Source organism: Cryptomeria japonica, chromosome 5 (genome assembly GCF_030272615.1).
Source record: "Cryptomeria japonica chromosome 5, Sugi_1.0, whole genome shotgun sequence".
NCBI classification, from domain to species: Eukaryota; Viridiplantae; Streptophyta; class Pinopsida; order Cupressales; family Cupressaceae; genus Cryptomeria; species Cryptomeria japonica.
The window spans coordinates 21,951,980-21,979,753 of NC_081409.1; the positions used below are offsets into that span (position 1 = coordinate 21,951,980).

Sequence of the window (27,774 nt, forward strand, 5' to 3'; positions counted from 1 at the left end):
GCGGATAATCATCATCTCCATCACCACCCTATCCTCCTCCCCCCTCCTCTACAACAGGAATGTCCTCCAACTCTGAAATATCATCATCATCCCCATCCTCGCTACTCAATGACTCTGAGGAATCATCATCATCTCCACTGCTCATAGACTTGGTGTCTCCACTAATGTCTACATCCTCCTCTACCCCCTCATCTACTCCTTTGCCCTCCTCTCCTCCTCCACCCTCCTCTCCTCTATCATCTCCACTCCTCTCCCCCATGTCAATCCTCAGTCACTGTCTAGGATTATGTATCTGCTGTGCTATGATTGGAATAGTCAGATCAATCAGTGGAATAGGCCTATGTCTAGCCCACCATGCATCATACTCAGGAGTAGTCCCTCGATCTACTGCTCCTCCACTCCAACCCCATGGTAATGCCTGAAGAGCATCAAAATTGGCAGCCCCACATGTGGCTATATGCACACACCCCAATCAGAAATCTCACGAGAAACATGAGCAAAGTATGTTGTAACAACAAGTGTCACTTGTACCTCCCCAAACTGTCCGAGTACTCATCCTGGAAGAGAAATCTCAATAATCCTCTTCGTCTCAACACAATGCAAATGCGCAAATGAAAGGCCACACTCACTATTTATAGCTTCAAAATTAGGGTTTTTTCCATTTCGACGCTCGTGGTCCCTGTCAACTTCAATGGAATTGTAGGCTACTCAAATGATCTCGAAATTGCACGAAACTTCACACGATTGCTCATCATACTGATATCGAAAAATATGGTCTCAAATTCTGAATTTTTTAACCACCTTTTCCGAGGGGGCATATTTACACTATACAATGTTACCAAGGCATACTAGGGCATGCAATTTGTCGTTTTCTTTGAAACAATGTCGTATTGACTTTGTCTCAAAGAGGGGAAAATGTAGACACCTAAAAATATCTCATTGATCATGTACTAATTGTAGTCACATAAATCTGTCCACTTAATTAAATGAATATTTAGTATTTATTTGATTATTTAACCATCAATCAATAATTAATTAAATTAATATTTAATTAATTCATCTTAACCCTCTTCTCCTATTAATTAAATAGATTATTCAATTTATTTAATTTAATTCACTTAACCAAATTCAGACCATTAATTAAATAAATAAATCATATTTTTTTAATTAAATCTTCTCTCACATTTAAATAAATTAATATTTATTTAAATCTCGCAAAATCCCATCTCTCACATTTAAATAAATTAACATTTATTTAAATCACCTTTATCCTCCACCCACTTGCATTTTCCTACAAATGCAAGTTGCACAACTATTTATTTAAAATCCTATTTATCCTCACCCACTTGAAACCTTTAATGGTTTCCCTTAAAGTCTTCAAACTTAATGGCTTCCTTTTAGAGTCTTCTCAAGCCTTTAATGGTTTCCCTCAAAGTGTTCAAGCATTTAATGCTTTATCTTCCTTTTTCTCATGTAAATAAATTAAGATTTATTTAAATAAAATCTAAAATTCACATTCACATTTAAATAAATTAATATTTATTTAAATATCTACCCAAATGCAAATTACACCATTTAATTGAAATAAATGATTTTATTTCAATTGAAAATCCCAAAATTCCTCCCACTTGCATTCTCCTACAAAATCCACTTGCATGCCTAAATCCCTTCTAGATTCTTCTAACTCCTCCTAATTAGCCCAATCCTATCCTAATCATTGTCACATTCCTAAAGAAAAGGAAGTCACTTCTCAAAAACCTCCAAAGTCTTCAATAACCATTAAAGGCTTTATGTCTTCAAATGGTTAACCTCTAAAGTCTTCCAAACCATTAAAGACTCTTACATAACCATTTATGGTTAATCACCTTTTACCTTTGGTTAGAGACTTTCCTCTAACTTAACCATCCTTTTGACTCATGGGTCTCTTCAAAGCATTTATTTCTTTGACTAAGGTAACCAATTAACCCTTGCACATTCATTTATCCCTTGGATAAAAAGAATATCTATTAACCTAACCCTAACCCAACCCCCTAGGGTAACCATCATGTCCTCTCAAGCATTCAATGCTCCTTATCTCTCCTCTCAAGCCTCCTCATGGTGACACTTGTCAACATGGGATTGGGTTGAAAGTCTCACATGGATTGAATATCTTTCAATCCTAACCCTTGTTAAGATTGCTCAATCTTAACCCTTCATTTCCCCATTTCTTCTATAAATAGAACCCTTCTCCTCAAGCAAAGAAGGAAGCATTAGAGTATTTTTGTTATACTGGTATTAGCATAGAGCTTTTTCATAGCATCACTATCATAGCATTTATTTATCATATTCAACCATCTTGAATCTCCATATGACATCCATGGCTAGTGTTAAAAGCTGAGAGCTACACTTATTTGGGACTTGGAGAGGGGAGAAACAAGGGAGAAGCATCAAAAGATATCATGGAAGCATCTTAGGGAGGCTCTTCTCCTTTCTTTTGTATTTGTTAAATTTCTTTCATGCTTCTTTGAAATCTCTTTTGATATGTTTGGAATGGTTTTTAGTTCTTTGTTTTGGTTTTATGGTTGAAACTAACTTATTAACATTAAACTTTGTTGTTGCCTTGTCCCCATTTTCATGACATCACTAATTATTCCTCTAATTAGTTAAATAATTTTTTAATTCTTTAATTAAGTTAATTAATCTTATTCTTCTAATTTCATATTTCCTCATCATCTTACTAATTATTCTATTTTCAATTCTATCTTCATTTTATCATTCAAACCATTTTCTAATGTTAATTAAATATTTATTATTTAATTAATTATGATTATTCATTCTTAAATTTAAATAATCTTTATTATTTAAATAAATTCTTTTTCAATTTCTATCTCTAATCAATGAATCATCAACCCTTTTTCTAAATATTAATTATTTAATTAGTTGTGATTTTAATCCTTTAATTTGAATAATCTTTATTAGTTAATTAAATTCAATTTCTAAATAATTAAATACTTTCTTTAAATTATTTAATTAACTAATTAATTCTTCTAATTTCTAATTCCAAATTCTCAAATTCTAATTTCATTTAATAACTAATTAATTCTTCTAATTTCATCCAAATTCATTCAAATTCAAATTCATATTCTTCTAATTTCAAATACATGTGCATGATTTCAAAAATCAAATTGAAAATCAAAATCAAGTTCTAAATATATTCAAATACCAAATTGAATTTAAAATAAATTCAATATTTGAATTAAATCTCATGCAAAGATTAAATTGAAAATCAAAGTCAAAATGCAAGCACATGCTAAATTAATTAGTTAATTCAATTATCTTTTCAATTCCTATTTCTATCTTCTAGTTAGCTTTTTCTAAATAAAGCTTTCAATAAGCTTTCAATCAGTTAACTATTTCCTCCATTTTATTTCCTCCGATCACCCTTTTTCATCTTTCAATCAACTTTTTTCTCAAATCCGTTAACTCAATTATCTATTCAATCTATTCTATTTCACCTCTTAATCAACAATTCAACTATCAATCAACATGTGAGCTCACTCAAGTTCCACCTCTTGATCAATCTTTTCCACCTTTAATTCAATCCTCTCCAAAAATCTATAAATTGAGCATTCAATCTCCATTTTCAACAATCACAAACTTCGAATCTTTGTGTCACTTGCAGGTTGCCAGCGCAATATCTGAGAGCCACCTTACCACAAAGAAGAGCAGAACAATGGAAGCTACATGCATTAATGGAATAGGGAGAATTAATTGATAGATTTTACATTCCTATTTCTTGTTTTGCATTATTTCATTGAGTATTGTTTGAATTATTTGATTAGATAGGGAATCATGATTTCCCTTTGATTTCTAGTTGATTACATGATGAATTTTACATACGATAGCTACAGGTACCACTCCTTGTAATCTTGTTTACAACGCTGATGAAATTATGCATCTAAAATTATAGATTCCTTCATTTAGAATTTCTCTTAAGGGAATTATTGATGATGTTCCTTATAGAGAACAATGTCTTCAACATCTTGAAATGCTTGATAAACAATGTATAAATGCTTTTGAACATATTCAAGCCTACCAAAAGACTATGCAAAAAAGTTATAATGACAAAGTTATCCAACACTCTTTTTCAGTTGGTGATTTGGTGCTTTATGAGAATCAACACAATGTAAACACTCTACTTGGAGAAAAAATAAAGTTTAGTTTGAATTGGCTTGGACCATAAATCGACATTTGAATTCTATGGATCATGTGCTTACAAGATGGTAGATGTGGAAGGTACACCTCTTAAGGAACCCGTTAATGCTATGCAACTCCATTAATATTATGCTTAATTCTTTCTCTTATTTCTTACTAAATAGTGTGCTAGCATTTTTATCATTAGAACGTGTTATGCTAGATAGTTTGATTACCTTACCATTTGATGTATAATACTTCATTCTTAACAAAATAAATCCTAGTTTTGTCATAAATTTATTTTTTTCTTATTTGTAGAGATTACGTTTATTTATGTTAGCATATTTTTTAAGTATTCTTTATGTTTGTGTTAGTTAGACCATGATGTGTTTAGTTAGAAAACATGTTTAAATAGATCACATAGATATTTAATTTAACATAAGTACATCACATCATCAATTGTAGCGTTTAGTTACACACTTATCAAGTTGTTTAATTAAATCCCACATGCATCCATTTAATCATTGAAGCATTAATTGAAACAATCTACATTGGTCGTTCAAATTAATCATACATGCATTAAATGATTTCATACTGTTAGCATGATTGGCGTAACTGATGCGGATGGAGAATGATGACTAAACCAGTACAAGACTGTTTGAGATGACATTGTGATGAAGAGATTGAGATTGCATGATGGATGACTTTGATTAGTTATTTGTGTTGTAATTGATGGAAACTAATGTTTATTCATTTCTACTAATGCTTACTTATGTTGTATTGTGTCATCTAAATCTTTTGGTCTACTGAAAATAGCTTACCGGTAAATAATTAAGAAACTGGGAATTAGGACCTTAATTGGTAAACGAGGAAATATTTTGAATGTATCTGACAATTGGTGATGATTGAGGCTTTGTGGTTTTGAATGTGAGTTTTTATCATTGTAACATGTATCTGATCTAAACCGCATCATGTTGTGACAACCGGAAGCTATGTTTATAATTTCTGTTGAGTTTTTGCCATGGTTTAAGAAGGGTTTAAGGACCGACAAAGAATTCTCTTGACCGATAATGATTTTTGATTTGGTAGTGATCTACATCAAGTTCACATGTTGATGATGACATGGCACAAACCACATGAAGTGTTTGAAAGATGTTTTGGCACATTTGGAGAGCGAATTTCTTGGGAATGTGCAAAGTGCTTAGTGGAACGAGCTAAGGGTTTGAATTTGTATTATATCGACTTGCTGTGATGACTTATGGTCATTCAATGATTGATATTAATTTGTAATTAATTGTAATGATCCATATGATAATATGTAATGAGCTATAAATATTTGTGATGATCTATGTTTTAAGTCTTAGGGTTTTGTTGACGACCTAGTTGTAAAGGTTATTTATGTCGGTACAGTTGATGTTTGTTGTGTCGGTGATTTTGAGAAGTGTGTGAAGCTGAACCAGGGTGTGAGAAGATTTGCCAGAGTGTTGCAGTCTTAGAACTTAATTGGATCTGATCAAGCAAGCAGTTGAGTGCTATACACAAATCATTCACTATTCTCTAACAATTACAACAATTAAAATCCCTTAACCGGGTAGGTCCTAATAGGCCTCACATTGTAAAATCCCCTAACAGGGTGACTCAATATCTAAGTTCGCAATCCTCTTGCAAGGTTGATCCTAATAGATCAAAGCTCCTAACAGGGCTGAGGTAAATCCCTTAACCAGGTGACTCCTAACAGGGTTTGCTCCTAACAGGGCATCATTGCAATCTTCTAACCGGGCTTGGCTCATAACAAGGTGCATTCCGAAAGAGTGCAAAATATTTGTGGGCACCAATTCCCACTGTGGTTTTTCCCTATTTGTGTTTCCATGTGAAAATCATGGTGTTCATATGGTAAATGTTTTTGATGTGATGTTATGCTTTACTTTCAGTTTGTGCATGGTTAATGAACACTTAATGTGCAACATTGATATATCCATTTACCAGATGTTTATCAGTAGATACTGGTACTGGTAAATGACTCTAATGTTGGTCTATGTTTGATTTGGTGAAAGTTTTATGAGTCTAAGTTTCTAATTTCAAATTATTTTTAATATTGATTCACCCCCCTCTCAGTATTAACCGGATCCTCTAAGATTAACACATACATGTACAACACCATATTTGTTACTCTTGATCAAATTAATATAAAACACATTATTCACATTAATACAACAAGTATGAGATGCATCATCATATATAGGTTTTGATAAAAAAATATGCATCATATCACCACTTATGCAAAATGTGGTGACTCATCATACATCCGATGGATGATGGCTACCTGTACCCTTAGGCCCTATTTGTGGTGGTCCCATAGAGGTCTACCTATGAGATGTCATAGAGTGTGAATGAATCCTAGATAAGCTCCTCCTCCTCTCTCTCTCTCTCTCTCTTGGGTGATACCTCTATACATCATCGTCTCTACTATGTCCTCTGCAAGCTCACACTATAGTCACTCCCTTACCTCCCATGCAATCTCCATATATTCATGGGATCAAAGTTATCCTCGTATTGTCTTGCACTGCATTGTGCTCTAGGAGTAATTTATGAGGACTGTGGGATGTGCATTGATGTGATGATATCTCCAAGCACATGAGCCACAAGTTTACACAATTCCTATGCTAACGGTAAGATAGAGATATAAATTAGTGACATCATCATTTATATCGAAACCAAATTAAATCTATAGATTGTTACATTTTCTTGAAGACAAGAATAGAATGTTGATATTTGAATGATATACTCAAGAATAGAATGTTGTCCTAGAGATTGCTATGTTGGAGATCAAGATCAAGATTAGAATGATGCCATGGAAATCAAGGGTAGATGGAAACTTCTAAGAATGTGTTTTTGTTTTGTTAATAAAATAGTAGTTTAGAAACTATTGAGTTAAACATTGTCTTCATAATGGTCTTTGTTTTTATAAACTGCTATCTATGTACTGTTGAAAAACTGGTATTAGTTTTTTAGTTACTTTTCTTTTTTGATAGACTTGAGGAGTATATAAATGTAATCATTGTTATTGTAATTTTTAATTAAGTTTTTCATATCAATAATATTTAGTCTTCTTCTCAATTGATGACTTGTATTTTGTGAGTGTTAAATTATTATCATAATATTTCATTTGGTATCAGAGTGGGTTGTAGGATTTCTAATTGTGCGGGTAGCAAGGTTAGAGAAACGGCTATCTCTAGATGGCTAATAGCAAATATGTGCCATTTACAATTCTGTTGTTTTCCAGAGACAACTATGATTATTGGAGTATCAAAATGAAGACCCTACTATTATCCCAAGAACTCTTGGAATTAGTGGAAGGAGGATACCCAAAACCTTTAAATCAAAATACATCGAATACATGGATACCACACCAAAAAGCTCAGTTGAAATTAGACAGAAAGAAGGACAACAAATATCTTTACACCATTCAATTTGCATTGGATGTTTCAATCTTCCCTCAAATTGCCAATATGACAAAATCAAAAGATGCTTGGTAGGCTCTACATATTGCATATCAAGGTACAAACAAAATCAAATTGGTAAGACTTCAAATGTTACAAAGAGAATTTGAAAATTTTAGGATGAAGCAATCTGATTCCATTCATGAATTTATTACTATGACTCAAGGTATTGTGAATCAACTTAGAACTCAAGGAGAAATTATAATAGAACAAAAAATTGTAATTTTTTTTTGAGATCTCTTCCTCCTAAATTTGATCTAGTGGTGATATCCATTGAATAAAGTAAAGATCTAACTACTTTCCAAGTTGCAGAGTTGGTTGGTTCTTTGCAATCTCATGAAGTGTGTATGTGGTATTCTATGAAAAGTTTTGTGCAAGCTTTCCAATCTTCTGTCAATATTGAAGAAAAGATCAAATATCCTCCTTCTCACCCTACAAAATTTCAAGATGAATCTTATGGTAATAGAAGAGGAAAAGGTAGAGGAAGAGGAAGAGGAAATAATAGAGGAAGAGGAAGAAGTTTTTTGGATTGAAGGAGTATCTAGTGCAAATATTGTGAAAGATATGGGCACTAAGAATGTGAGTGCAGAAAAAAGAAATCTGACTTGAATAAGTCAAGAGAAAATTTTACAGAAGAGTCTTCTAAAGCAAAGGCATTCTACATTCTTCACATGTAATTTGGCGAAAGAAAACCAAGAGGATGTCTGGTTGTTGGATAGTGGTTGTTCAAACCACATGACAGGAAATCTAATCTCTTTGTCAAATTAGATGATACTGTAAGAAGTCGGGTTAAATTTGGAGATGATAAGGAGGTTGATGTATGGGAAAAGGTACCCTTGCAGTCAAGACTAAGCAAGGAGAAACTACTCATATTCATGATACTTTGCTTGTACCAAAGTTACAACATAATCTTTTGAGTATTGGGCAACTTGTAGGCAAGAACTATAAAGCAGTGTTTGAAGATAACTACTGCAAAATTTTTGATAAATCTAATAATTATCATCTTGTAGCAAAGACTTATATGACAGAGAATAGATTATTTCCCCACACATTGATTTCTAGTAAGTTTCATGCACTCAAATCAATCACAAATGATTCATGGTTATGGCATCAAATATATGGTCATTTGAATTTTTAAGGGTTAACTTTGTTGAATAAGAAGAATATGGTGAGAGGGCTTCCTTCAATTTAGACTAAAGAAGAAGTTTGTTCAGGGTGTTTACTTGGAAAGCATCATCGAGACAATTTTCCAGTGAACAAGTCTTGGAGAGACAAAACCCCTCTAGAGCTTGTGCATGTTGACATTTGTGGCGACATGCAACAAGAATAATTGGGTAAGAACCTTTATCTTTTGACTTTCATTGATGATTTCTCTCACCACACTTGGGTTTATTTTCTTAAGCAAAAGTATGAAGCCTTTGCATGCTTCAAGAATTTTAAAGTAATGGCTAAATAGAAGATTGGGTATCTTGTCAAGATACTCAGAATAGATAGAGGGGGAGAGTTTACCTCTAATGAGTTTGCTAATTTTTTAATTAAGAATGGCATACAAAGACAACTTACTACCACATATACACCTCATAAAAATGGTATTGCTTAAGTAGCCATGGTCCGCTAGGTCCTCAAAGAGAACTAACCAGATCATGCAACAAGAGTAACACAATGGAAGCAACAACAAACCATAGATAAAGTGAAAAATCAGATATCTACATCATCATATTATCATCATAGATCATCTAGTAATCAACCGGTTACATGCAGGCTAACATGCCAGATTACAATCCATCTGGAACTCTCTCAGTCATCCAGATCTGTAATCATTAATCTAGAGTCTCATCCTGACCAATCTCCCTCTAATGACTACACAAAACAATATATATACCCTCCGAAACACATCCGGGTCAGCCACAAAAGATTATATTTGTGTGTGTGAAAAGTGGACCTGTATCTGTACCTAGAATACATAACACTTCAATTAAGTCATTAGATGCATGGTTAGTAAATCAATAATCAATGAATAATAAACCATAAAAAGTGACCCATTGCCTTCTAGTAGATGCGAGTTTAGATTGCTCTCAGATTGCTAAGCTATCCAGTGACTAGACAACACCTAAACAAAGGATTTTTAAATCTATATGAGCATGAATATGAGCTAAATAGATGCAAGATTAATCTAACATGATTTAAGCAATTTGTGAATATTTAATTTGCAATATCTCAATGTAAATTCTCAATGAACCTAGAGCAAAAACATCATAATAACAATAGATTCTCCAATATTTTTGAATGAGAGATGAGAGCCTGAATTTATAGAAAATTCAGATAGAAACCAAAGGCTGAGATCAAATGATGATGAGCGGTCAAGATTTTCCAAGAGGAAGCACAATCCAGGTGAATTGATGTGATTGGATGCTTTTCTCAGTTTTAAAGGAAATTGAACTAAAATTAAGATAAATTTGATTTATTCTCTATTTCATTCAATTTTAAGATTTAATTGTTTTAATTGCTTTCTTTGAGATTATCTATCAATTTAATTTAATTTTTTTTTCAAGATTATCTCCAATTGATTTCTTTTCTCAATTTTTAATTCTTTTTTTGATTTATTTCCCTTTTTGAAGATTTGTGCTCATAATTTCCAATTCCTCTTTCTTGATTTGTTTCCTTTTTTGAAGATTTGTGGGAAATTGATTTATTTAATTAAATATGCTAGGATATTTAATAAAATAAATAAGATAATTGTTTAAAATGATTTACTTTGAATGATCAATTAATTAAATAAATATTTAATTAATATTGAGTGATTAATTTTGCCATGCGACATTTGATGATTTTAGAAATTAATTGTGTGCTCAAGATTGATTTAATTGCCTTTGGTTAGGACCTTGGTGACGTTGTCAAGATTAGGGGCTCATGGTTTAGATGACCATTTTTAGGGTATTACATTTGCCCCTCTTTGAATTAATGTGCGAGCAAGGCATTGGTTCAAAGAAAAGTTGATGTCTAGGAGATGCCAGTTTTGAACTTGATTGATCGCGAACTAGATGAAAAGTGAGGTGTTTATCTTGATTCGAAGAGATGAACCTGAATGAAGTCTGATTAAAGCAATACCGATCCTGAACTTGATTGAACTTAGGAACTATAGAAAACAAAAGATACCGAACTTGAACTTGATTAATCAATAAGAAAATCTTATTGATCTAGAACTTGATTGATCTAGACACAGTGAGTGATGATAAAATTGATCTTGAACTTGATTGATCAAGATGCGATGAACGAAGATAAACTGTCTAGCTTGATCCAAAGCGATGAATACTGAACACCTACTTAGATTGAGTGTGATCAAAGAAACTCTTTAAACCCTTGATTGAGTTTAAATGAATAATCAGCTTGATGAAAAGCGATGAAACTGATTAACGTTAAGAGATTGATTCAGATGAAGACAAATATCAGCTTGATTTGAAGCGATGAAACTGATATGCCCCTAGCGATTGATTTGATTTAGATGACTGAGAAATCTCAACTTGATATAAAGCGATGAAGTTGAGATGCCCCTAGCGATGAGGTCTTATTTGATTGATTTTCTTTAGTTGAAAAAGATTTTTTGCTCGACTTTCGATGAAGATTTGAAAATTTTCTCGATATTGAAGAATGTGAGGTCATAAGGTCACGAGTATGCCCCCTCGGGAGCGAAATCAAAAAATAGCGAGGGTACATGATGATAGGAAATTTCTTTAGCGATGATAAGTTGTTTTGAGTATAAATTGATTCAAAGGAATTTTTGAAAATTTTGCGTTGATTGATAAGAAATTGAGCGCAAAGTTGATTTGTAGAAATTAAATTGAGATTCAGTGTTGAAATTGAGCACAAAGTTAAAGAAAGAGCATTTGATGAAAAGTGCTAAGTGGTCCGAATTTTGTGAAATTTCGATGAGAGGGTTGACATCAGATTTCGATTTTGATCCCAAAAATGGACTCAGGACAGCCGATTTACAAGCTCGTGATTTGATTTCATTGTACTTGTGTTGATGGATTATGAGATGTTGTTCTATATGCTTTATTCTATATGTATGCATTTCTTTTCAGTATAGATGAATGAATGCAAATGGAATATGGGTGTTTATTTTTGTTTCTTTTTATGCAAATAAATGATGATGCAAATAAATGAGGAGAATGAGTAACTAGTAATGCAAATGTTTATTTTTCTTCATGCAATAATATGAATGCAAATAAGTATAAAATGAAATGTGTGAATCTATATAAAATGCTCATGTATGTAGCTAACATCTCAATACACAAGTACTCGATCGGAGAAATGATGAAAAAAGACCACTTAGCTAAGAAATGATGAAGCTTCCAACTTTCATTTAGAAGATACAGAGATTGGTGTTACCATACCGAAATCACTCTACATTCACGAGATGCAGAATGAAATGCAAGCTGAGATGCAAAATGCAACCTAAACCTAGTCACTAGATTGTGAAAAGCTTAATTTTCATCATTGAGCATTTTAAAATTATAGTAGGCAAATTAGAGTTCCTTGCTTTTCATGTGCAATATTAGTTATCTTGTTCGCAATGACCCTTTTTTTGTTCATATCCTTGGACAGATTTCGTAGGGACCTGGATTGCACAATAAAGAAATTCCCTCAAAATAGACAAAGAAATGATGGGAACCTCCCTGAAGCATTCAAATAAGCGGAGTCAAGGTATGTGAGGCGATTTCACCTTGATGTGAAGGCTCTTATCATAGACACCCAACTAATTTAGATATTTCTAGATCATTGGGATCATTCCTTCAAGCAAAAAACAAAGAAGATATTATGCCCCCAATCCTTGCTCCTCTTAGTCAAGATAGAATTCCTTGAGTTACTCAGAGGGATAATAATCAAAAACCAATATAAAAGATAACACAGAAAGAAAATTTTCATTCATAGCTCAAACTGTTTAGTGATTGTTTTCCATTATGTTGTTTTGCTTGTTAACTCAGTGATAAAACTCTTCAGTAGTCAGGAGACAGGTAACTGACTCAGAGTGGATGACTAGGTTTCACTGACGTAAGGTTGACTTGGTTGATACTGCTTAGGACATGTAATGTGCTTGGTTGATTAACCTAAGACTAGGACATTGATCAGTTTCAAGCCATGAGGGTACCAACGAACCAGGATGTCACAAAAGTGACCGAAATATGTACAAGCGAAAGCAAAGATGTATGAAGCGGAAATGCCAATGTTGCATTGATAGATGGAGCACTTGAGTACAAGAGGTGCCTATTTGCCAGGTTTTCACCTTCATGGCAGAGATGCATATATTTTTTACCAAGGTGCCTATTTACCAGGTTTTCACCAGGGCATTTTCTCTCTCTCTTTTTTTTTTTTTTTCTGATTTTTTGGATTTTTGCAAGACTTTTTCTGATTTTAAGGATTTTTTCAGGACTTTTTAGCTGTATAGGTTGCTGGAGCAAAGAATATTTAAGTGAATAATTTCTTCAGATGGATGGTGTTGATCGGTTCGTAGAGCTGTTCTCCTTCCGATGTTAAGAGTTGATAGGCACCAGAGCCAAAAGCTGCAGTAATGATATAGGGACCTAGCCAGTTGGGTTTGAACTTCCCTTTGTTGTCTCAAAACTATTGATTTTTAGGATTTTCTCTCAAAACTAGGTCACCAACCTAAAATTATCAGTTTCGAACCTTCTTGTTATATCCTCTAGACATTCGCTTTTGATACACTCTGAGATGATCAAACGCCACTTGTCGACGCTCATCCAACAATTCGAGCTCTTGCAATCTAGATACTTTATATTCTTCACCAGTAACAAGACCTTGCAAAGAAACTCTTAGAGATGGTATTTCCACATCAATAGGTAATACTACTTCAGACCCATACACCGAAGAAAAAGGTGTAGCCCTAGTAGGTGTTCTGATACTTGTTCTATAAGCCCACAATGTAGGATTGAGCTGCAGATGCCAATCCTTCCCAGATTTGTTCACTGTTCTGTGCAAGATAGTCAATAGGTTTTTGTTAGATGCCTCTGCTTGTCCATTACCTTGAGGGTAATATACTGATGACCAGTGTTGTTTTATTTTGAATTTCTCACAGAGTTCGTCTAGATCTTTGTTCTTGAATTGTCCTCCATTGTCAGTTGTAATGGATGAAGGTATACCATACCTGCAGATGATATAATTAAGAATAAAGAGAGCTACTTGTTTGCTGGTTGCCTTGATGAGTGAAACCGCTTCTACCTACTTAGTGAAGTACTTAGTGGTAGTGATAATAAATTTGCGTCCATTAGATGATGCAGGATATATTTGGCCAATTAGATCAAATGCCCACTGTTGGAAGGGCTAGTGTGTTACAAAGGGTATGAGATCCCTCACTAGAGCATGGATAAGGTGCCCATGCAGTTGGCACTTTTGACAAATTTTAGCAAATTTTATAGCTTCTTTCTCCATGTCGGGCTAGTAGTAGCCAACCCTTAGTATTTTTCGTGCTAAAGTTAGACTATTCGAATGAGATCCACAAACACCTTCATGAACCTCAAATAATGCGCATTGGGACTCCTCAATTTATAGACATCTAAGCAAAGTATTATCTAAACCTCGCCTGAATAGGTTGTGAGAAATGATGACGTACCATGATGCATTTCAGATTAGGTTCCTTTTTTCATTTCGGGAAAGATTAGTAGGGACAACTTGGTCATGTAGGTAAGAATAAGGTGGCTTTAACGAGATGAGTCATGTCCAATAATAGAACAGACCATCTGGGACTCAGGAGAATCATAGGCAAGATAATGTAACTCTTCCACCAGGAATTAAAAGAAAAAATTAGATTCCTGTAGCTGTGGTATAGATGCCAAGGTGGCCATTGCATCCGCTGCTCTATTTGCTATTCTGGGGATCTGTTGAGATGATACAAAGGTAAAGTATTTCTTGAGATCATCCACCATTCTCTTATAAGGCATTAGTTTCTCATCTCTTGTCTGATATAGATCATTGATTTGGTTGATAATAAGTTGATAATCTCCATAGATGTGTAATTCAACTATCTTCCACTCAATGGCCAGCTTGATCCCGTTTACCAAAGCTTCATATTTTGCAATGTTGTTTATGCAAGGGAAGATAATCTTGTAAGCTTTCAGAATTGAATATTTTTGAGGAGTAATAAAAAGTATTCCGGCACCAAAACCATGTTGAGTGAAAGACCCATCAAATAACATCTTCCATGATTGTTCAGTAAGGTGCATGATTGATTCATCTGGGAATTCTATATGCAAAGGTTGACTATCTTCAAGTGGAGCATCAACAAGTTGGTCTGCAATAACCTATCCTTTGATGGCTTTACGTTCCACATATTCAATATCAAATTCTATAAGAACCATGACCCATTTGGCTAGTCTTCCTATAAGCGTTGCTTTACTGAGAAGATATTTGAGTGGATCAATCTTAGCTACCAGCTTAATAGAGTGTGCCAATATATAGTGCCTTAATTTTTGTGATGCAAAGACCAATGCCAAGCATGCTTTATCTATTATAGTTTAGTTCATTTTATATGACACCAATGTTCTGCTGATTTAATAGATAGCACGTTCCTTTTTATTGTCATCCTGTTGTGCCAGAAGTGCCCCCAGTGAAGTATCTGTAGTTGATATGTATAGGATCAGTGGCTTACCTTGAATCGGTGGCATTAATATGGGTGGATTAGAAAGATATTCTTTGATTTGTTTTAAATATTGTTCACAATATTTATCCCAGTTGTATTGAACTCCTTTCCTTAATACCTTTGTGAAAGATTGAGCTTTTTCTGCTAGCTGGGATATAAAACGCCTTATTGATTGAAGACAGCCTTGTAAACTTCTCATTTGACTGATATTCTTGGGTGGAGGCATTTCCATTATAGCTTGGACCTTTTCAGGGTCAACCTCAATTCCATTATTTGAAATTATGTAACCAAGCAATTTTCCTGATGTTACCCCAAATGCACACTTTTTAGGATTTAACCGGAGCTTGAATCTTTCCATTCTATCCAGTATGAGACCTAGTTCTTGAATATGTGTAGATCTCTTCATAGTCTTTACCAGGGTGTCATCAAAATAATCTTCCATGTTTTTATGCATTATATCATGGAAGATAGTGGTTATCGCTCTTTGGTAAGTTGCTCCTGCGTTCTTTAGACCAAATGGCATAACATTCTAGCAGAAGGTTCCCCATGCACATGTGAAAGCTGCATTTTCTTGATCTTCAGGGGATATCTTGATCTGATTGTAACTAGAGAATCCATCCATTAATGAATACATCTCATATCTAGCAGTCATATCTACTATCATGTCAATGTTGGGTAATGGAAAATCATCTTTCAGACATGCCTTATTGAGATCCCTGACGTCTGTGCAAACTCTAATAGATTTGTATGCCTTTGATACAGGTACTATATTTGATATCCATTATGCGTAGTCTATAGCTATGATAAATCCAGCTTTTAGCAATTTTTCTAGTTCAACTTTGACTAGCAGTGCCACATGCGGATGCATCTTACAAAGTTTTTGCTTGACTGGTTTAACTCCTGGTGTAATAGAGAGATGATGCATGATGAGATCAGGATCTAGTCTTGGCATATCTGAGTATGTCCATGCAAAGTTGATCTTATTTTCTAAAAAAAAGTTTCTGAAATATTTTAACTCTTCTGCTAATAGTGATTGAGCTAAATGAATGATGTGTGGTGTCTCTTGACTCCCAATGTTCATTGGCCGAGTTGGCTCAATCAATATGGAAGATCTCTCCTAGAAGTGACTTGGCAGTATATCAAGTATCTCACCTTCAGGCACCTCAGAGAGGTTTTCACCTTTAGGTACATCCTTTATTTTCTCTTTTTTAGATTCTGATACCGCCACAATGTGGTTTTTGCCATCAGATCTTTTATTTTTATTTTTCTTATTTTGCGACTAAGATACTTGATATCTATTTCAGTCTTGTTTTCACTTTGTTCATTGGTGGAAGAGTACATGGGTTCAACTGCATTGAGATAGTAGGCTAATGTATAGTCATTGGCAAAAGTAGGTACATTCAAGGGTTGGTTATAAAGAGTACAATCAATTAGTTCCAGATGCATTAAGGATAAGGTTGGAACAGGCTCAAGGAATTTCACAGTACTATCATCATGGCTTCATACTGACCAGTCGAGTTCCAGAAGACTACCTTGTGTATGTGTCTCGAGACTAGGAAGAGTTACGACATAATTATCGAAATTCATGTTAGTATTTATTGGACCTAACCCAACCGACCTACTTCTAGTGTCGTCACCTACTTCAGACTGGACTATATACCATGGTGTGACAGTAACAGGGTGAGCGGACAACATCTCAACATTCATGACAGAGTAGTCATAATGTGTTGTTGAATAATCATTGTTATGAATAGAGCTCGTGTCTGAGTTATCAGAGTCATAAGATGAAGTTTCTGACTCATCTTCAAGTGGCTTAGTAAAAGTATATATAGTATCAACACCCACATCTTTGATGCTGCAAGTTCCTTCGTGATTTGGTTCATTGATTGCTTGTATTTGACACACTTGTGGACATAACCTTGATGGTTCTGTTAATCCATGTCGCCTGTTCCATTCAGCTTCCTCTGGACTGATCACTGGTTCTATTTCTGTAGCTTCTAGTTCTTCTTTTGTAGTTTTGTACATGATTTGTCTTATCTCATTAGAAGGAGAGTTAGTGGGTGAAGAAATTGCTTGTGTCCTTTCTTCCTCCATCTGTCATTCATAGTCTTCTTATCTTTTTAGTCTAATTTCTTCCATTTCCTTTTGAAATTTTTAGGCATATCAGCTCTTGTGCATCATCTATGATATCACTGGATTATTTAGGGGTTTCTATAGTAGATGTATCTGAGAGATGGTCAAGACCCCATTCATACTCATTTGAATCAATTTTTGAATCATCTACTTGTTGTCTGCCAGTATATGTGATTGAAATGTTCAGCAGTGCAAACAATTCTCTGATTCTATATACTTCATCTCTCATATCCTCTAGGACTTCTACTTCCTGTGGTATTATAGCTAATATAACTGGAACTTGATTACCATCTTTTCCCTCTCTCTAGGTGGGAAATTCTTTTTGTTCACCGTCACACTCTTCCTGAGTTTGTTGAGTACTAATTTATTGTGTTGTTAAAGGTAGTACCTTTTTCTTCCACTTACGTTGATGGTGGGGCATGTGCTTCTGATTTGATGACTTTCTTGGATCATATCCCAGTCCAGCTTTATCATTGGCAGACTTAGTTTGTAAATGAATAGGTTCAACAATACCTTTTTGACGTTTGCCTAGAGGACCAATACTTGAATATCCCATGCGTTGAAGCATCTTATAGCCTGGACCATATTGTGTCAGAGAAATCTCACAATGTTGTATTTCTTTGTTTGCACTATCTTCTTTGAAAAGTGACTTGAGAACATCATCCTCTTCTATTTCACTTGCAAGAGAAGTAGAGGACTGTATGAAGACACCATCATAAATGACTTTTGGAGTTGAAGTTTGTGGCTTCATAGCCTCTGATGGTTTTCCCAACTGTCTTGGTGATGGAGGAAGAGACATCAGTGAGAGTATAGGCTCTATTTTGTAGCCATCTATGCTAGTGTTTGTGATTTTCAATTTCTTTTGTAAATCTTTCAACAAAGATTTTGAACTTTCAGTTGTGGAGGCCGCTCTATTATGAGGAACAAAAGCATCAGCACTCTGCGTTAATGCATTGCAGGTATAACTTGTATCACCAGGAATATTGACTTCAACTCCATTATAAGGAGATTTCAAGCATTGATGATACATAGATGGTACTGCTTTCATTTCATGAATCCATGGTCTGCCCAGTAAGATGTTGTATGAAAGATGAAGATCCAGGACTTGAAAAATGACATCTCTTTCCATAGGTCCTACTCTGATTGGTAATAGTACCAGATCCTTAGAGGTTCTTTCTTCTTCATCATAAGCCTTGATTGTTATTTTCTTTGTTGGGTCAATAACATTTTCAGAGAATCCCAGCCGTGTCAATAGATTGTAGGTACAAATATTCAACCCAATGCCTCCATCTATCAAAACATGGTTAACGCAGTGTTTATGGATCATGGCTTCAATGTGTAATGGCTGGTTATGTGGGTGACTCAGTGAGTTATCATCTTCTTCAGAGAAAGTGAGGTAATGAGGTGAGGTCAAGTGATCGACCATAGATTGAAATTGATCTACGTCTAAATCTTTAGGGACACTAGTGGTAAGTAGAGCCTTGTCCAGGAACTCTCTATGAGCAGAAGAGATCTTAAGCAGTTCCAAAATGGAGATTTGAGCATTGGTTCTCTTCAATTGTTCGACAATACTATAACCAAGAGAAGACGATGAAGCCAATTGTTTTGATTTGGCCATGATTGTATCTGTTTACCTATTTGGTAGATTTGATGTTGTTTGATCGAAAGATGAGGAACTAGCTCCTGGGAGAGTAATCTTCCTTTGAGCACGAGTCACAACATTAGTAGTTTGTGCTTGACTTTGGTGATCCTGGACTATGATCACATTGCAAGATTCAGTTTGAGTAGATTCAATCATGTTGATCATATTATCGTTGTTAGTGTAGGTATAATTGACTCTATCTCCTCCCTTGGATTTTGAGGAATCTCCTTGTTCATAAGTTAGTAAGGGATCTTTAAAAGCCTTATGATCAACATTTGTCTCATGATTTCCAACAACGATCTTGTTTGCATCAATGAGATATTGGATTTCATGTCGAATTTTCATGCAGTTGTTTATGTTATGTCCCTTTTTCCGATGGTAGTCATAGTATTCATTTTCTCTCCACCATTTGGGTCTAATTTTTGGGTCATATGGTCTAGAATTGTCTAGCAATGTTATCAGATTATTTGCCAATAAGGTTTTGAAAGCTGATTCATATGACTCATCTAGAGGAGTAAAATCACGCTTAGGCTTTGAAACCCAAGGTTTTTCTTTAAACCATTCTCTTGTTTTCTTTGGAGGATTTTCTATCACAATTTTAGCTGCTTTGAGTGCTTGCGTGCCACTGGCCAAGTTAAATATTGTAGATTTTGTTTTTGCTTAGACAGTATCTACCACTCCATTACTAACAATGTTTCTATTGTTATCTTTTCCATATTTCCAGTACTTTCTCTTTTCTTTAGAGCTAGAACCTTGCGATGTTTCTTTCCAAAGCGATATATCTCCCTTGTTTATAAGCACATCTTCCATTCTGAGGGCGTTATCTACCATTTTGTTGAATGAAGGGTGTACTTGCATCTGGACACTATACTTTAATTTAGGGATTAGGTTGTTGACAAAGATATCCATTTTCTCAAGATCTGGGATAGTCCATGAATATCTAGAGAACATCTTTCTCCATCGTTGGAGAAAAGTGAGAAAGGGTTCTCCTGTCTTTTGTTTGGTATTGCAAAGCTCTATCATAGTCACAGGATGTTGAATGTTGTATGAGTATTGTTGTAAAAATAGTTGGACTAGTTCTTCGAACGTTTTTTTTCCTTTGGGTAGACTTGAGAACCATTCCATTGCTTGACCCCCTAAACTCCTTGGGAAAAGGTGCATGAGGTATGTTTGATCGTGCATGAACTCCATACAGGTGGCACAAAAATCTCTGACATGACCTTGAGGATCTCAGGTACCATCATATTTGTCAAATTTTGGGATCTTGAAGTGAAGGAAATGGAGGCATGTAAAGGTTTTTGTCAAATGAGAATGGGCATATTGTGTCCAGAGAATATTGTTTTGGTGTTTTATCTTTGTTTTGTAGTTTTGTGACCGCAGTTTGTAATGTTTGCATTTGTTTGCTTATTTTTCCCCATGGTGTCTCTTCCTCTTTAGCGACGAGGGCCTCCACATTATAACTAGTAGGGAGTTTGGCGCCTTGCTTTGCTAATTCTAGGAAATAATCTTCTTTTTCCCTAGCCATGATGACCTTCATCATTTTTTAGAACTCTTTATCATTCTGACATCTATGTACCTTGGCTTCAGGAGGTTCAGGAAGCTCAGATTTAGTCGATGAGGAATCACTATTAGTAGCATGATTGCTGAAGTCGTCGTGAGTGTCTCGTTTACTAGCTTCTCTTTCTTGTCTTTCCCCAGACATGGTGGGAGATAGGGGCTGACCAAAGAATGGTAGATCATAAACTGGTATCTATGATGAGGAGGGTTTATTGTAAAAAGGGTTTTCCACAAAGACTGAATTGTCTTTTGACAAAAGGGCATTTCTTTTTCTTTGTCTCTTTTGCTGCGAGAATTTCTAGTTTGAATAGGCATTTTGTAACCGATAGGACCGAGAGCTAGATGTGTTGCAGAAGTCAAGATCAAATTGTAACTAGTAGTTCGTTTAACATAGTGATTGAGTGAAGTAACTAAGATCTGGTCTAGTTTTAGGAATGATCTATCCTATGTAAGACATTATCTAAGTTAACTTAGGTTTGATAAGATGTTTGTTTGAACTAGCTTAAAGATGATCGACAAAATCGTGCAACACAACGACAGGGGTATACTATCAAGGTTGTTTAAGCTCCAAAGGATGATAACCAATTTTAGGCTTGTTGTAGACTGATCTGGGCAACTTTGACTATTTTGACTGACAAGATCAAGAATTTATACGATAGAGGATTGGACAGAGATGAGATTCTGACAGACAATTTTAATGACTGATGACTACTAGTTTTTGATAAGGACTGATGTTTCAATGACTGAAAGAGACCAGTTTGGACACAGACGGAGTTTATCACTGAATTATTTGATATTGTTTCATTTGTTTTCTCCAGTTTCAGTATTTCAGTTTCAGTTTCAGGGATGAAAACATAGAAAACAAGCAAGATATATAATAATTCAATCACAACACGCTAACCCTATGGAAGTTGGCTTAGAGAAGAAAACCTTTGCTTGCTGAATTAGGTACACACCCAATAGCTAATCAGAATATGACCGCTAAGTCTCACGCAATGGATTCTCAATGTCATTTTAGCCGACTCCAAACGCTAATGGGGGCAAAATATGGCAAGTGTCTTGGGAGAGTTACTATCTCTCTTGCACAAAGACTATCAACCTTTCGGAGGTGAATCGGGTAGCTTCTATCTTATAGTTCTTAGTCAGGAATTCCAGTTGAAATTACCCCTTGAAGTCACACAAGCATGATTGAGACCTATAGCCCAACAAGGTACCAAAATAAGATGTAGTCATGTAAACGTGATTGAGACCACGAGGCCCTACAAAATGCTCGATATGAGAGATCTCAAAGAGAAAAATCAAATAATCCCATCCTCTGAGACTTTAATCACCAGAGGCCTATTTATTATAGTGAGTTGGAATGCTCAGGTCCAATTGTACTCACTTGGGTCATTCTCACAGGGTGATTACTTTTTCCCACTGTGATAGGTCCGCTAAAGGTACACAAATCTCAAAACTTAGAAAAAGCTTCGAGGGTCTAGATTTCTGACTGTCTATAAAAGACAAGAGCATACTCTCCTACCTCTTAGATTTTTCTGAAAACATGAAAGACATATTTGTTCTTTAACCAGATAGCAATTTAAGTGCCTAAGAAAATACTAAATGAATACACAATGTTTAGTCGATTCTCCTTAGGCAACCTGCAAAACCAATATGTCAGTAGTCATTTTCTTCTTGATTCTTTGGCAGACGTATGTTTGATTGATAGAATCTTTAACAAGCATCCTGCAAACATTAAAAGCCGAAAATTAGTTGCCAAAATAACATAAAAAAAAAAATCATCAAAAGAAAATTCTAGCATGCAAACTGTAAATTAAACTAATCTAACAAGAATTTCCATTTTTTATGACTATCCTAGTTATGATAGTTTTGATAGTACTGAACTCTGTCGTTTATAACTTTTCAACTAGGGCTAATTTTGAAAATTTCTTCAGTGTAAATGTGGAAAACATGGTTTTACAGAACATATTAAAATTTTGTTTAGATCCAACAGTTAAATAAAAAGTTATGCCCTCCGCACCGAGACCATTTTTGACTGTCACAAAAGAATAAGTAAAATGATAGTACTGCACTCTGTCATTTATAACTTTTCTACGAGAGATAATTTGGACAATCTCTTTGGTGGACCTGTAGAAAACTTGGTTTTCAACAACATATCAAAAATTGGTTTAGATCCAACAGTTCAATAAAAAGTTATGCTCTCCAAACCGAGACCCTTTTTGACTATCATAGAAGAACAAGCAAAAAGAAAGATTTTTATTTGCAAATTTAACACATGTTTATTAGTTATAAAAACCAAATATTAAATTTGTTCAAGAAACATTATAAATCTTGTAGTCATGGGTTCAAGCCCCACGGTGGGCACCAAAGATGTGTGTACGAAAAGTGGACCTGTATCTATATTTGGAATACACAACACTTCAATTAAGTCATTAGATGCATGGTTAGTAAATCAATAATCAATGAATAATAAACCATAAAAAGTGACCCATTGCCTTCTAGTAGATGTGAGTTTAGATTGCTCTCAGATTGCTAAGCTATCCAGTGACTAGACAACACCTAAATGAAGGATTTTTAAATCTATATGAGCATGAATATGAGCTAAATGGATGCAAGATTTAAGCTAGATATGCAAGATTAATCTAACATGATTTAAGAAATTTGTGAATATTTAATATGCAATATCTCAATGCAAATTCTCAATGAACCTAGAGCAAAAACATCATAATAACAATAAATTCTCCAGCATTTTTGAGTTAGAGATGAGAGCCTTAATTTATAGAAAATTCAGAAAGAAACCAAAGGCTGAGATCAAATGATAATGAGGGGTCAATATTTTCCCAGAGGAAGCACAATCCAGGTGAGTTGATGTGATTTGATGCTTTTCTCAGTTTTAAAGGAAATTGAACTAAAATTAAGATAAAATCAAGATAAAATTGATTTATTCTCTATTTCGTTCAATTTTAAGATTTAATTGTTTTAATTGCTTTCTTTGAGATTATCTATCAATTTTTAATTTGTTTTTTTTTTCAAGATTATCTCCAATTGATTTCTTTTCTCAAATTTTCATTCTTTTTTGTCAATTAATTCCTTTTTTGATTTATTTCCCTTTTTGAAGAATTGTGCTCATAATTTCCAATTCCTCTTTCTTGATTTGTTTTCTTTTTTGAAGATTTGTGGGAAATTGATTTATTTAGTTAAATATGCTAGGCTATTTAATAAAATAAATAAGATAATTGTTTAAAATGATTTACTTCGAATGATAAATTAATTAAATAAATATTTAATTAATATTGAATGATTAATTTTGCCATATGACATTTGATGATTTTAGAAATTAATTATGTGCTCAAGATTGATTTAATTGCCTTTGGTTAGGACCTTGGTGACGTTGTCAATATTAGGGGCTCATGGTTTAGATGACCATTTTTAGGGTATTACAATATTAACCAAGGAAGGAAAATGAAACGTGTAAGATAGGTTGCCCCCAAAACATGAAGATCGCATCTGCCAAGAACAATTTGGAAGTGCGGCCCACAAAGGAAGGTTGGCCAAGGGCCTAAGAATATCGAGTGTGGTGAAAAAATGATCCATAATCCAAGAAATCACTTCGGAAAAGAAGAAATCTCCAACTTAGATGATAAGCTCAAAACTGCTCCGGAACCCAGAAACAGTTACTCCGGGAGGAGCAACTCGCCAAAAAAGTACCCAAATGAACTGGAAATCTAGAATAATGCACAATAACACGCCTAGAACCCAAAAACATGATCCTCAACAAAAGATAAAGAGCTACCAGAATATACCAAAAGAAACACAGAAAACTGCTACACGAACTGAGCAAGAACAAAACTAAGGAAATATTTTTTGGTTGATGCAAGATTGCTCATAGACCAGTGATGCTCCTGCATCAAAAACCCCAAGTAGGAAGAGATGTTCCATGAGTGACAACTCATGAACATCGAAAAGGATTTAGGATATAAACCCCATGCTCATTTTTGATCCAAACATCTTCCTTGTCTGTAAACCGTTTCCTTTCTTCTTCCAGAACCTCAGCCATATCCTCCAACTTCTGGTTCTCTCTATTCTTCTTTTCTTGCTTCTTACCTACACACCGTCTCTGCTTACTGCCTCTCTCTTTACTCTATAACTCAAATTTATTTCTACCACAAGACTACATCCGGTCTGCCACCATAACCTTACTGTCATCCAGTTCCATCCTACTATAAGACTTATTGACTTGATCCTTCTGCAAATCCATGCCACCAATCGGTGTAGCCTTTGCAAGCGGCTTCTCATTCTTTCCAAGAATCAAATTTCTCACTTCTTCCTCCTTCTCCCTTAAGGAAGTCAAAGTGAACTTCTGCCCACCCTTCTCAATAGTGATCAGGTTTCTTCTACAATCATAAATAGCTCTTCCATCAAACTGCCAAGGTCTACCCTGATGGTATGATGAAAGAATAAGTATCCGATCAACTACTAAGAGGGGGGGGGGGGGGGGGGGGTGAATCAGTAGATAGAAAAACTGATACTAACTTCACCAATCTCAAAAATGAATCTCTCGAAGTAAACTTAGAACTATCAATGTAATACCTCTATCAAGATAAAAACTCATAAGATAAACCGGTTGACTGTTACAACAAATTAACAATAAGCAACTTCTTCATTTCTCAATGCTTTCGGTTATCATGACTTATCAAAGTAGTTAAGTAAATCATCCATAAAAACATAACCACAAAAACATTCACCTCTTGACACAAATATTTTTGACGTGGAAACCCAAATAGGTAAAAACCACAGTGAGATGAAACTCACAAGATAACTATCTAAACTCTTCTGAAGTTCGCCCTATTAGGAGCCTAGCCTGTTGAATCTTTACAAAAAGTCCTATTAAGAACTGATCCTATTAGGAATCACCCAGTTAAGGGATTGACTACAATACCTTGTTAGAAGCAATACCCTGTAAGGAGTAACCTCGGTAGAGGATTTGAAAATCCAAGCTAATGGATCACCTTGTTAGAGGATTTGAATAACACCAAGCTTGTTAGCGATTACCTGGTTAGGGGATTTCAATTTTGTTGTAATTGTTAGAAAACAACAAGAGTTTGTTGATCTGTATGAATAACACTACACTTGCTTGATTAGATCCATTTCATGCTCCTATCTTCCTTTACTCAAACTGTAGATACATCATCTAGTTCGGCAACCACACACTCAAATGATCTTTTCTAACTCTTTGCCAACTCATTAAACTAAACAACTTCATCGACCTTATAAACAAATCAATCAGGTTGGTAACACAACAAAAACCTAATTCTCATAGAGATTACAAAAAAATCAGTTCAAGTATGACCATTGGATTACATAGCAATCTCTGCACATCAATCAAGAAAACCTTGATCACTCCTTGATCACCGCTTCATCAAACTTAGTAACTCATCACGCGCTTTGCATTAGATGCAATACATTTGCTCATTCCCTAGACAAAAACCGTTACAACAACTCGCCAAAATCTCTTCAAATTGTCTTCATACAAAACCATATGTGTCATAATCATTACCGCTCATCATCAGATCATAAACCAATATAGCCAATTCACCAAACTTAATCGGTTAGGATTTATAAAAAACAACAGGTAGGATTTACCGGTTATATCAATAGATAGGGTTTACACTGGTTACCGATTCACTCCACAAATTCTTCCTACCAGTCATAGTAACAATATTACAATAATATCAACAATATCATTACCGATTAATTGACATCAATGAGAATATAACATATCATTAATGCAATCTTCATGCAAATACCAACAACAAAACATGACAAGCACTCATAGACACAACATCACATAAGACCTCATCTCTAAAAGGTCCAATATTAAAATGCTTTAAACACTGCTCCTCCACTTCTATCTTTTGATCATCTTGTAACCAACTCACCTTGTAAGGACAATGATGCTTAAGCCTCTACAATCCAAGCTTCTAAACCATCTCCTCAGATACCAAATTATCAATACTTCCACTATCTACAATAACCTTACAACACTTACCACCTGATTTGCATATAGTCTAGAAAAGACTCCTTCTTTGAGTAGGTCCGATATCTTCACTTCTCTACTCCATCAAGTTTCTCCTAAACATAAGAGATTCTCCCCACTCCTGTGCACATTCAAATTCAACAACTCTAGCTTCTCGATCCTCATTTGCCACACAATTTCTTGCCACCCCTTTCTTGCACTCATAAGATCTATGTCCGACCTCTCCACACTTGAAACATCTGCCCAAAAATCCTCTATTGCTACTGCCATTGCCTTTTCTCTCTATCTTCTGATCCAGTTCTTTATTCCACTTAGGTTTTGGTTCTTCATCCACTCTCTACTTCTCTAAACTGTCACTCATCTTCCCCTTATATCTCTCTTTTTCTCTAGGGTTATTATGTTGTCTTCTTCTCACTTTCTCCTCAACTTTGAAAGCATATTGGTAAGCCTCCTCAACTGTAGAAATATTTAGCATACTTATCTCATCCTGAATGTTAAATGCAAGTCCATTTATGTATCTAGCCACCTTCTACCTATCCATCTCTCTATGTCTAGACTTGATCATCACCTTGTAGAATTCCTCAGTATACTCTTTCACACTCATGTTTCTTTGCTTCAGGTTCTACAACTTCTTGAACAATTCCAATTCATAGTCTCCCAGAATGAACTTAGCCTTCAATCTTGCAACCATCTGTCTCCACCAGGTGATCTTCATTTTACCATTCTCCACTTTGTCTCTCTACAACTCTTTCCACCATAAGGAAGCACGCCCTTTCAATTTAGTTTGTGCCAACCTAACCCTCCGCGGGTCCTTAATATCCTCAAATTCAAAGTAGTCCTCCAACTCTCCAATCCAATCAATCAAATCCTCCAGATTCAGCTTTCTGAAAAAGTTTGAAATCTCCACTCTATGTATTTTACTTGCTTGTTCCACTACTCTTAGAAATCTTTCCTCTCTTCTGTCTTTCAGTCCTTCAACATCTTCCACCTCAAGCTCTTCTCCAACTTCTTCATATTCATCATCAGACTCCAGATTCCTCTGCAAACCAGCCAATGCATTCTGCATCTCATTCCTCAT

The 27,774-nt window shown here is 34.9% G+C and overlaps 1 protein-coding gene across 1 annotated transcript; it reads right to left on the reverse strand.

The window, feature by feature from the left end:
• Positions 1-28: 28 nt before the first annotated feature.
• LOC131875692 (uncharacterized) lies at positions 29-27,774 on the reverse strand. Its single transcript, XM_059220303.1, has 3 exons — positions 27,618-27,774; positions 354-453; positions 29-248 (listed from the first exon to the last, which is right to left on the reverse strand). Exons 1-3 carry the CDS (start codon positions 27,772-27,774, stop codon positions 29-31), a joined length of 477 nt encoding a protein of 158 aa, XP_059076286.1.